This window comes from Callithrix jacchus, chromosome 5, assembly GCF_049354715.1.
Source record: "Callithrix jacchus isolate 240 chromosome 5, calJac240_pri, whole genome shotgun sequence".
Lineage (NCBI taxonomy): Eukaryota > Metazoa > Chordata > Mammalia > Primates > Cebidae > Callithrix > Callithrix jacchus.
Genome location: NC_133506.1, coordinates 57,451,606 through 57,463,925, shown reverse-complemented (window position 1 = coordinate 57,463,925; position 12,320 = coordinate 57,451,606). Strand labels below are relative to the sequence as shown.

The 12,320-nt window shown below is 56.5% G+C and overlaps 1 protein-coding gene across 2 annotated transcripts in view; it reads right to left on the bottom strand.

Annotated features, from left to right (window-relative positions):
- Positions 1 to 12,320, bottom strand: part of CDH4 (cadherin 4) — a 667,678-nt gene that overhangs the window by 65,498 nt on the left and 589,860 nt on the right. For both annotated transcript variants that reach the window (XM_035299088.3, XM_035299089.3), the window contains one exon: positions 7,190 to 7,362. In XM_035299088.3, coding sequence (XP_035154979.1) covers positions 7,190 to 7,362 — 173 coding nt within the window. The remainder of the gene's footprint in view (positions 1 to 7,189; positions 7,363 to 12,320) is intronic.

The following is a 12,320-nucleotide window of genomic DNA, read 5'->3' as shown; positions in this document are numbered from 1 at the left end:
TCCACCTCGGGCGGGGCAGGGCATGGCTGGGGCGCTGGGATCAGGACTCGGCTGGAGACGCGGCTCTAAGGGTTCCAGGGAGGCCCCAGGCACTGTGCAGGTGGCGGCCTGTGTCCTGGGATGACCCGCTGGCCTGGGGTCCTCGGGGCTGCTCAGTGCCCCACACTCCGGGACACCATGTGGCCTGGGAGCCAGGCCTCTGCTTTGGAGGGCGGTGCCTTGCTGGGTCCACCTTCTCCTTGCTGCTGCCCTTCCCTCTCCTCTTCTCTTGGGAATTGATGAAGGGGAGATCAGGAAGACTGCAGGGGCACAAATCCGGCCTGAGGTGGGCCAGCGGCAGATTTGTCTCAATTGCTAATATTTTTTTCTTCCGAGATGACACAGCCATACTTGGTGTCTTCAAAACAGGGTTCCATGAAAGAGATTTAAATCCAGCCAGTGGGAAATGCTGAACCCTGCCTCCTGCAGGCCACTGCAGCGTCTCCCCAGGCAGACGCCTTAGGTGGGGCTTGCGAGAGGCTCACTGGCTGGGAGAAACACCTGTTAGAACTTTCTGGTTACCGTTGAAAGCTTTCTACTGGAATCTGAATCCTGTGAATATATTAACTAAAGTTGATGGTGGGGAGAACGGTACCCGAGGCATCAGAACAAAGCCACATGATCACTCTCCATCGGATGACAGCACCGGGTGGAGCGGCTTGGAGACATTCAGGGAGGTGGGGCTTTGCTTTCCCTAGAATCCTTTCAAACCAGGAGGTAGTGAATTTGGCTCACAATGTTTGGGAAGAAATTTCAAGCTGATGAAGGTGACTGGGTGATAGTCCTCTTGTGATAGGACCGGGAGGCTGGATTGAGTTTCTAATAATGAAATCAACATCCTCCGGAGCAGCCTGGAAGGGACGCTGAGAACAATGCCAGCTGGGTCTGATTTCACCGCACGACAATTGGAGTGGCGCCGGCGTCTGTGGAGGCCACTCTCACCTTCAGAATGAAGCTCGGGCAGCACGTTCACCTCCTCATTAGGCCATAAATATTCTAATTAGGAAACAACGCCAGATGAATAGGATTAGCATGTGGGGCATCCTCGGCTGGTACACGAGAGACACTTGAACCGCTCAGGTCTTATCGAAGCCTCTCCTGACGTCTTAATCATGTAGAAGCTCAATTTACATAGCTCTGCCTAATTAGACACGGCGGCAATGATGTTTGTGGATTTTCTTCTTCCTAAAGATGACTCGCTCTGTCAGACAGAGGCTGGTGCTGAGAAGCGTCTCCGGTGCTTCCCCTGAAGACTTTGCTTGCCGCACAAGGGCAGGGGGAGGAAGAGAAAAAGGAACTACTGATGTGCCCTTTTCAGAAGTGGCTGGTGGAGAAATGGCCCCGGTGTGTGCTCTTCTCTGAGGCCCAGCTCAGGTCCAGACAGAACTCAGCTGCTCGGGCTCAGCAGGCCTGGGCCGAGGGGGCAGCAGCTCTGCCGGGGGAAGGTGGGCCCAAGGGACTGGGCTGGTGCTCTCTTGGTGTCTATGCTGCAGCTGGTGGCCCTGCCACGGGTTACTCATGCCTGGCAACAGCGGTCCTGGGGCCACTGTCCTAAAACATGTTGTTGTTTTATTGTTTGCTGCTGAAAGTCTGAGACCGAGCTGCGTCTGCTGCAAAAGCGGGTAACTATAAACCATGATTCAGATCTCCCCAGGAGGCCGGCGAAGGAAGAGCAGGACAGCTCTCAACATAAAGCACAGACCCAGGCGGAAAGCAGAGCCCCAGCGAGGGCCGCCCCAGCCCCAGCACACCCCACAGGCCTTCAGCAGCTTCCACCACTTCTATCCCGAGGCAAAGGCGGAAAGGTGGGAGAGGGTGTGTGCAAGGCAGGAGGCAGGGCCTGGAATGGCCTAGCGGGAGGAGCGGGGTGGGGAGGGGAACCTGCCTCAATGTCCCCACTGGGAGGGGCTTCAGAAGACGTGGGGCCACGCAGTGGCCAAGGGGACATGGCTGCTACGTGCTGGAGGCAGCTTCTCTAATGGAAGCCCTCGAGCTGGTACCTTTAGAAGGGGAAAGAGACTCATTTGTAGAAAGAAAATAATGTGGAAATGATGTGGACATCTTTGGTTCGGCTCATGAAGAGCCCTCAGGGCACCCAACACTGTCTATGTAACCAGCTGCAGCCCACGCCCGGGTGCCCAAATGCAGCCAGCTGCAGCCCACAGCTGGGTGCCCAAGTGCAGCCAGCTGCAGCCCACGCCCGGGTGCCCAAGTGCAGCCAGCTGCAGCCCACGCCCGGGTGCCCAAGTGCAGCCAGCTGCAGCCCACAGCCGGGTGCCCAAATGCAGCCAGCTGCAGCCCACGGCCGGGTGCCCAAGTGCAGCCAGCTGCAGCCCACGGCCGGGTGCCCAAGTGCAGCCAGCTGCAGCCCACGGCCGGGTGCCCAAGTGCAGCCAGCTGCAGCCCACGGCCGGGTGCCCAAGTGCAGCCAGCTGCAGCCCATGCCCAGGTCTGTCTCAGACTCAAGACCCACAGCCACCTGCCAGCCAGGGCCCTGCACGGAACCTGGGAGGGAGCAGCTCAGGGACCCTGGCATTCCTAGGCTTGGGCTCAGTGTGGAAGGGGCAGTGGGAACAGAACGTGGGTGGGGTCCTGCTGCCTGCATGTGCTGCCCGTGAAGGTCTTATTTTTATCATGGCTGGGAATGAGGAGGTCATGGCCACGGTGGGGTCGATGCCTTGCCCCAGCTGCCCCAGGCCTGCAGCTCAGCTCCCAGCCGCTCACACAGGCCAGGGCCTCTTGACCTCTCTGGGGCGACCATGTCCATCTGTGTCCATGCAGGCCTCCCTCTGGAGCCCCCGTGCCTAGCTGGTTCCTGATGATGACCCTGTCACAGCCTGCTTGAAGCTGGGCCTCATTTGGGTTATACCCTATCCCCTGCCTGACACACAGATGCACTACAGGGACTTTCCAGGTGTCATGGCCCCGAAGTCCATCCCCGTGACGAGACCCTGGACCACGGCTCTGCTGTCCCCCAACAATACCCATCCACGTGGCGGTCCTGGACTTCACTGCATCAACCAGCTTGTCTCACACACACGAGACAGAAACAGGAGAGAGAAATACATCTTCCTGGAATCGAATGTTAGCAGCTGAAGGATCATCAAGGAAAATAAACACACATCTCCGTTTCAACGAACCCTGGAGGAGGCAGCCTTGGGACCGCCCTCTCCAGCACACTGCGCCCAAGATGCAGGAGACAGGCCTCCTGTCGGATGGAAGCCGCCGTTCACATCCCCAGGCACACACAGCGGAGAGCGCTCGCGCCTGCAACTCCAGCGCCTCCTCATGCCCCTCGATCTCCATCAATCTCTGTCTGTCAACCACACCTCTAATGGCTTTTAAATGAGCATTTTATTTGGAATGTTTTGCAGGCCATGCTGAAGCTGCCAACAGCAGGGGGTACCGCTCTGCGTCTGCTGTGGGCCTGCGGGGGGCAGGCTGGCCTTGCCTTGCCTTGGCATCTGGCCTAGGCAGGGGTCCAGCAGCCGGGTTGGCCTCACTGGGGGCTGGCCAGTGGGTGGGGAGACCTCTGGGTGGTTGGGACTGCTGGCCTTCCCTTGGCCTAGCTGCCATATCTGTGGGGAGAGGGGGAGCTGAGCCCAGGAGGCTGGGCACTTGGCCTATCATGGGCCTTGGCATGCCCACAGGGATGTCCACCACAGGCAGGCCAGGGGGTATCCCTCTTGTGGGGTACACCAGGCCAGCAGGGGGAACCCCAGGGCGTCGTGGGCTCTGTGGCGCTCTGGATGCCTCCCGGGGTCAGAGCACCCACACTGACTACCAGGGCCTTATAAGATTTTCACTATGAAGGGGGGTCCACAGAAGTGGCCCATATATATTTTCAGCCTGGAAAATCTCAGGTACTCTTTCCTACAACATCAATCACCAAGTCCCCAGCCCTCCCAGCCGGCCCCTCTGCAGTGGGAAAGCTTTAGCTGTTTGTCGCTTTATGTGTAGGCACTGCTGCTGAAGGAGACCAGATGGTCCCGATGCCACGGGGGGGGGCCCTCGACCCCTATTGGAAACCAGAGGGAGTGCGGTTGGGCACGAAATTAGTGCAGGTCAGAGCAGGCGGCCTACGGTTCCCTTTAGGTCACCAGCTTATCACTATAATATGAAACCCCTGTCCTAAGAGAAGACTGCCACTATGTTGTACACGCAGTGAACGAAGCCCTGTGCTCACAGACTGCGTCCACGCGTCTGGAACCCTCCTTGCGCCTGCATGCCTCCCCTGCAGGCACCCAACCCCAGGAAACTCCCACACCTCCCCCTTCCCAGGGAGAAGCTGCCTCAAGGCATGAGCTCTTTCCCGGTTCCCAGACTCAATAGAACTGCTGCCTCTCCCATTGGACGTTCTTCCTTCATGACCGATATGAAGCAGGAGAGGACAGTTTCCTGGGGTCAGCACGTGTCCAGCCATGTGCCCTCACTGGGACTGGAGGTCAAGGCCCCATTGGGTCTCCCTGAGCATCCCCACTGCCCTTTCTGCCCCTGTGCCTTCCCCATTACAGACGAGGAGCTGACAGCTTGCAGACGGCACAGCCCGTGGGCTCTGGGTAAGCCCTGCCCAGCTTCTGCCAGGGGCCATCCTGGAGGTGCCAATGCCCAAGGGCCTGACCCTTGCTCTACGGTCCTGCTCTCCCCTTGGACACAGTGGCAGCTGTCCATCCCATCTGCACCTCTGGAGCATCACATGTGAGTGTGTAGGTGTGCGGGAGTGTCAGTGTGTAGGAGTGTGTGTGAGTGTGTCAGTGTGTGTCAGGGAGTGTCAGTGTGTGTGTGGAGTGTGTCAGTGTACGGGAGTGTGTGTGTGAGTATGCAGGAGTGTTTGGGAGTGCCAGTGTGTAGGAGTGTGTGTGTGTGTGCAGGTGTGTCAGTGTGTGTCAGGGAGTGTCTGTGTGTGCAGGAGTGTGGGAGTGTCAGTGTGTAGGAGTGTGTGCACGCATAGGAGTGTGTCAGTGTATCAGTGTGTGTCAGGGAGTGCCAGTGTGTGCATGTGCAGGAGTGTGTGTGAAGGGGGTGTGTGAAAAATGTGAATGTGAGGGAGTGTGTGTCAGTGTGCAGGAATGTGTGTGAATGTGTGGGAGTGTGCAGGAGTGTGTGTGTGAATGGAGTGTGTGGGCAGGGGCTTACACGCACCCCGGTCAGACATCCCGCTCTCCCAAAGCTGTAGAAACACCTGGGAAAGGCGCCAGCCTATTGAAACATGTTTCTCACGAGTGTGTAGGGGGCACACGGAGGCTGTCCTCTCTCCCTAGGGCAGGTGTGACCCCAGGCTACAGAAGAGATGGGGGACAGCGTCTGGTTTCTCACATCTGTGTGGGCCTCACTGACAGCCCTCATGACCCAGTCATGGTCGTGGGATCACCTCTCCAGCTGAATGGCAGAGCCAGGGCTGGGCAGCTCCTCTGCAGAGCCTTGTCTGAGCGGAGTGGATACTCATTCACTGGAGGGCAGCGGGGCCTCCACGGACCCTGCAGTCCTGGGGTGAAGGTGCTGGGACTGACTGCAGCTCATTTGGAGCCCTGTCCATTTTGGCTGATATCACTCTAAGAATGTTTATGTAAATCCTGCATCGAAAATCCCAGCCTGTTCCAACCGTGCCAGCCCTCACCCCATCTCAGATCCTCTGAGCCCGAGGCTGTCATCATCCTCCCATCTCACAGATGAAAGGCACTGCAGCTGGGGCTAACGCCCTCTGTCTGTGCTAACCCCGGGGTCCACCTGGCCTTTCCCCCAAGCCACACGGCTGCTGAGAGTTACCTCCCACGTGGCGTCTCTGCCCCCATGTGTTACCCTGAGCCCCACCCCCTTACAATTCAGGAATTCCCAAGAAAACCCCTTTGTGCTCTAGTTAGAAAGGCAGAGACAAAGACCTCACAGGTGAGTCCTGGCTTCTGGAGCCAAGGTGGAGATGGAAGGCACTGGGGGTCCCACAGCCCCAAACCTGGAAGGAGAACCTGCTACTTCCTTGCCAGCCCCAGCCCCAAAAGTGTCACCAGGAAGTCCCGGTGACAGGTTAGCAGCCTCAGCTTGAGGCAGGGACCCCTCACACCCCAGCACCTCCAGAGCTCGAGGGCTGTGACGCACTCAGAAGCTGCTGACTTGGAGCAAGAGAGCTGAGGCCAGCAAGATGGAGGCACTGCCAGAAAGTGGTGCTGCGGCCTCTGGCAATGAGCCTCCCTCGGGCAGGTCCCTGCTGGCTCTGAGCCCAGGGAGGTGGCTCTACGGCTCCTGGGAGCCAAACGCCTTAGAGGGTAAATTGCACCTGGAATGACGCTGGCCTCTGTGATCACAGTATAAGCAGGAGGCAAGTGGGCCTGGGGGTGGGAGAAGGCAGGCGAAGCCCTGTCCTGGGAGCCTGGGAACTCAAGGTGCTGCTGGTGGGGTGCTGGCAGTGCCAGGAGCTGGTGGCAAATCTTCAGGGACACACAGCCCCGCCCTGGAGTGGCCCCTGCGCTTGGCAGGCTTCAGAGCAGAAGCAGGCCCCTGGCCTCACCTCTGCCCAGGGCCACCCTCTGGGGTCTGTCTCTGAGTGGGGTGGGCACCTGAGACAATGGGGTGGAGGGAGGGCTCTGTCACAAAGCCTGTGGGGCCACAGGACAGGGTAGGAGCGGGGAGTGGATGGAACGCAGCACCCACCAGTGGCCCATACATTTGCTGTGATGGTCTGGGGCTGTGTCAAGTGTTGCTGCTCTGTGCCTCCTTTGGCATAGCCAGGCTGCTGCAGCCTGGGTGGGTTGGGTGGGCCTCCTCTAAGGCACGAGGCCTAGAAGGGGTGGGTTTCAAGGCAGGCATGTGTGTTCAGATCCTGAGAGGGGCCGTCAGAGCACCTCAGACCCTGAGTGCCGCGCTGGCTGGACCCGGAGACCCAGGGGCCAGTCCCTGCTTTTCTGAGCCCTTCACATATGGCCGCACTTGCCAGCAGGCCCTGTCCTGGAAATCTCACAAGGACTCACCCATAGCAGCTGGTGGTGAGAGCTCTGGAGCCTGCTTTGCCGAGTATCTCCCACAGCAAGAGAGAGACCTGGGGGAGGCTTCCAATCACCCCTGACTGTGCCACTGGAGAGCCTCCCAGCAGCTCCTGTGTGTGTCCTGGGGGAACCAGGGGCTCACCCACCGGCGCGCAGACCCTGCCCCGCCTCACCTCTCGGTCCAGGCCAGCCGCCACCGTGACAATGTCTCCGGTCTCGCTGTTGATGGTGAACATGTTCTGAGATGGGCTCTGTGGGGTCTGTGTCAAGATCCGGTACCGCACCATCCCGTTGGCCGTGGTGCTGTCGTCAGCATCGTTGGCCGTGACGGTCATCACGTAGGTGCCTGGAACAGAGACAGCAGCTCAGATGGAGACGGCCTGCCACACAGGCTGCTGCCCCCGTGCACACCCGGGCAGAGCCCCCTCGGCAGCAGAGCTCTCTGTGAGTCTGGCGTAGTGGAGCCCCCTTCCTTTGTGTGCCCAGAGCTGGTGTTAGTGCACCTGCCACCTCTGCCACGCAGGATTGGAGATCCCCACCTTGTAGAGTCATGGGGCTCTAGACTCTGTGCATGATTGCTGTAGGGCCCCGGGCACTCAAGCTTCTAGAATCTTATTCTAGAGCTTGAGGTTCCTTTGAGGTCATCTGATCTGACCTCTTCTTTTCTCAGCTGGGGAAAGACCGGGCCCCAGAGGGGGAAGGGCTGCTCTAAGCTTCCAGAGCACAGGGCAGCAGACCAGGCCTGGGGCCAGGCAGCCTGAGGCCCTCACAGTCGGTCATTCTCCAAGGTATCTCCAGTCCTGCATGGGGCCCAGCCTGGCTGGGCTTAAAGGGAGGGACTCAGAGGCACTGCAGCAGGGCCTGGTGTGGGTCTGGGCACACAGAAGCTGTATAATAAACACCTGCAGAGGACACAGTGGCAAACAAACCAATCCGGGACCCCTCAGCAGGGAGGATGTGTGTATGGGTCTCAGGCAGATGTACATCTGGGGAGCCATGGGACCGGGGGCCGTCTGCATTTCAGAGCCGAGGTGGACTGAAAGGGGCTGGGTGGGCTGCCAATGTGTTCCCTCAGCTCGATGCCTGTTTCCCCATGTGAACATTGGCGCTGAGGTCTGTAGTGCACACTGTAGGGCCCATTGCATACTTTCTGAGAAGGGTACTTGGGTTTCCTTTGGCCGTGCAGCCTTTCCTGCCTTGGGGAGGGCCTGGATCAGCACATCACCCAACCCAGGTGTGAGGGTGACCCTCTGCTGGGGGCAGAGGTGAGTGGGGACTGCGGTCGCTGCTTACTGAGCACCTACTGTGCTGGCTTCGTGCCGGTGGGGGCCCTGCTCTGCAGCTCCTAACTGCTGTCTCCTGACGCTGGCGCAGCAGACGCTCCCACCTGGAAGTCCTGGGGCTGGACTCTAGCCGCCATGTTCCGGGGTTCCCGGTGGGCTCTGCACACATGTGTGCTCCACTCACCCTGATGGCTGCCTGAGATGCCCAGAACCTGGGAGCTCCAGTGCCCGGGGCCCTGCCGCGTTCACGCTCAGAGGAGAGCTGCTGCTGCCCTGCTGGGCCCCGGGGATGGTGTGGCCTCTGCCCTCATGGTGCCTCCCCTGGCTGATGGGGCTGCCAGTCATGCAGGGACCCCAGAGAGATCGGAGGTGCGTGTTCCTGTGTGTGTGAGATGAAGGACTCTCGCCACGCCAGCCCTGGGATCGTGTACAATCTGTCCTGTGTCTGGAACATTCTTCCCCCTCCTCCACCTGGCCACCTCCTCCTCCTCCCCAAAGCCCCTTCCTGGCCCTCCGGACTGAGTCATGAGGCCCTGTGCATCCTCATCCAACCTGCATCAGAACAGCTGTGTGTCTGCTTAATGCCTTTGTCCTCTGTGGTATCACAGCTCACACAAGGGTGGGGCTGGGTCCGTGCTGTCCCTACAGCCTGGCATACAGATGCCCTGCTGGACTTTTGCCAACTGTACCAGAAGCCCAGGGTGCGGTGTGGCCTCATGCTCAGGAGGCAGGGTCTGTAAGGAGCCTGAAGCTACTTCTTATTTCCAGGACCCCAGAGCAGGCAAGGAGCGTTCTCCCTCCACCCGTCTCCCACTTCACCCTCTCTCTTCAGCCTGGCAGGGAAGACCCCAAATCTGGCCTTCCACCGGGCAGGACAAGCCCAGGTGGGATGCAGGGGCCCTTGGGTGTGTCTGACTAGGAGTGTGCTTCAGCGTTCAGCTTCTGCTGAAAGAACGCAAGATTCTCAAAGCAGAAACGTTTCGTGAAAACACAGAAGAGCAAGCAGAGGCAGGAGGATGTCTCTTTAGAGGGCGTGGTCTCCATCTCCTCCTCTGCAGTCGGGATCATGCTGTTGCACCCTAAGGCAGGTGCTGGACACTGCCGGGGGGCAAGGATCATCGGGGCAGGGTCCCCAGTTCCAGAGGCTGATGGTCACCAGGTCGCGGCCCCTCCCCACACACTTGCTTACTGCATACGCACATGTATTTTATTGAACTGCAATTCACACACCATACAGGTTGTTCTTTAAAGTGCTCAACTCAGTGGTCTTTTTTTGACAGTATATTCACAAAGTTGTGCAGCTACCACCGGCATCGAATTCCAGAACATTTTCATCATTCCGAAAACAAATCTATCCCCGCCCGTCAGCAGTCACTCCTTCCGCTTCTCCAGACACTGGCAACCACTCATCCACGTCCTGTCTCCGTGGATTCGCCTCTTCTGAACACTTCATATAAATGGAATCATACAATATGTGGCCTTTTGTGTCTGGCTTTTTAGAGTTAACCTAATGTTTTCATGGTTCGTTCCTTTTCATGGCTGAATAATATTTCATTGTTTTATAGTCACTCTACGATTAGCGACTAAGCAGTTGCCACGTGCCAGACATCATGTGCTGTGCATATGTACAGCAATGAGAGCAATCAGACACACACAGTGCCTAATCCTTATGCATTGGTGAGGGAGACAAGACAAACCGGTAAATAAGGTAAAACTGTCGGTGATGATAAATGCTTTGCGGGAATATGACATGCAGGCACGGCCCACTGTGGAGCGGAGCTGCTGAGAAGGCAAAGGCAGAGGAAGCAGAAAGGCCTCTCAGAGGAGGAGGGAGTGAGAGTGAGGCAAAGGAGGAGGATTCTGGGCAGAGGGGCTGAGGCCTGGGGCAGGGAAGAACTCTGCGGGTTTGAGGAACAAAGAGGGGAAGGAGCGTGTGACGGGTTGAGGGGTGGGCTGGGCCCATGGTGAGGACTGTGGACTTCCTTCTAAGATCACAGGGAAGCCAGTTCTGTGTTTTCATCAGGGGAGTGAGGTATGCAGTTATCACTGTTAAGACCTGCATAGAAAATAGACTGTGGGTAGTCAGGAGTCCTGGGAGGCGGGGGTGGAGGAGGCGGCGGCACATTCATTCACTGGATTTTATAGACAATTTGGTTGTGATCAGACCATGAAGATGTTGCAAGCAGGGTCCATCCACTAAGATACTGGCTCCTTCACTCAAAACATCTTCGTTAAGTGTCTTCCAGGGAAAACATTGAGAGCTTGTGTTTTTTTAAAAGCCATAAGAAAAAGCATCTCCAAATAGACCTGCTTTACTTCATGAGATGGATACATTTCCAAAGAACTGTGTATAAACCCAACTTTAATGAATATAATTATCAACAGAATTTCCCCAGAGTCACTAGTTATTTAAAAGAAACCCAGGAGATCCTGTTTTTAGAAAATGGTGGACAATGTCGTTTTAAACTAATATTCCTCCCAAGGAAAACTAGAAAAGCTGGACAAAACAGAGACCTAAAACATTGGTGTAAAAGCACCAGCGAGCTACCACATGCCAGGATGTGTGGGACTGATGAAAGGAGAGCCCGACACCTGGGCCATCTTTTGTCTTAGGGCATTTGTGGCTTCTAAAACTGGCTATGGCTGTGCTGAAGGGCTTTCAACAGATTTATAGGCACGGGAATCAAACACTGGGCTGAGGGCTTGTCAAAGAGGAAACATCCTGGTCTACCCTCTAGCCCAGCAGAATTAGATTCTGGTGGTAGTTGCACAACTTTGTGAATATACTAAAAAACCCACAAAATTGAGCACTTTAAAGAGCAATCTGTATGGCATGTGAACTATAGTTCAACAAAATACATGTATTTATGCAGTAAGCAAATGGGTGGGAGGGGCTGCAACCTGGTGCCCATCAGCCTCTGGAACTAGGGACCCCATCCCGATGATCCTTCCCTGCCTCGTGGTGTCTCCACTGCATTAGAGCTCAACAAGCCTGCTCCCAACCATACTTCCTTCTGCAGATGAGGAGATGGAGCCTGCACCCTCTAAAGAGACGTCCCCCTGCCTCTGTGCTGGCTTTCCTCTGTATTTTCCTAAGAGGCAAACCTTGAAGTGCAGCACCCTGGGAATGAGGGAGAGCTGGGAAGAAAGAGTCCTAACAGAAGCACAGAGCTAATCACAGTGACTTAGGTTAGGGTTGTCTGTGATTGTTAGTGTCTCCTACCAGCAGCAAAAAGAAATCGTTCATGGAGAGAGATGACATCCCACATAGCCTCCAATGATGTCTACAATTCTTCACCCACCATGGACTGCATTGGATTAACTAGGCACACAAGGAGACAAAACCTGACTGAAAACAACAAGCACTAATCGGAGTATTGATCAGGCGTCCAAGTCTCTGCCTGCTTTTTGGTTAAAAATAATTGTACCCTTCACATTTGATGCAGGCAAAAATATCCCCATTTCCATTTGGTGGAGTTTTTGCAAAAATAGAATGTCTTCCTCACAGAGAAGAGCCTGGACATTCTGAGACGGCCCGAGTCATTGGAACTCAGCTCACCGGGGCAGGTGCATCGTTCCTTGAGTCGCCTTAGTTTAACACCCCTCCCCCATGGTAAGGACTGCTCATTAGAGGCTTGTAGTGGCTCTTATCACACTAGCTCTTCATTAACTCAAGACAGAAGTGGCTTTAAACTAGTGCCACGGTGCCCTCCTCTGCCTACCTCCTGCCTCAAGATACAAATCCTGCACTTAGAGCTGTTGGCCAGCTCCAGGGCACAGGAGGAAGGACCTGTGGGGAGGAGGAAACATGATGAGCACCCAGGAATCCCCCACTTTACTTGGGCTCAATTTTATCATAAGCTCTCTCTCTTTTTTTGACAGAGTTTTGCTCTGTCACCCAGGCTGGAGTGCAGTGGCATGATCTTGGTTCACTGCAGCCTTCACCTCCCAGGTTCAAGCAATTCTTCTGCCTCAGCCTTTCAAGTAGCTGAGATCACAGGTGTGCACCACTACACCTGAC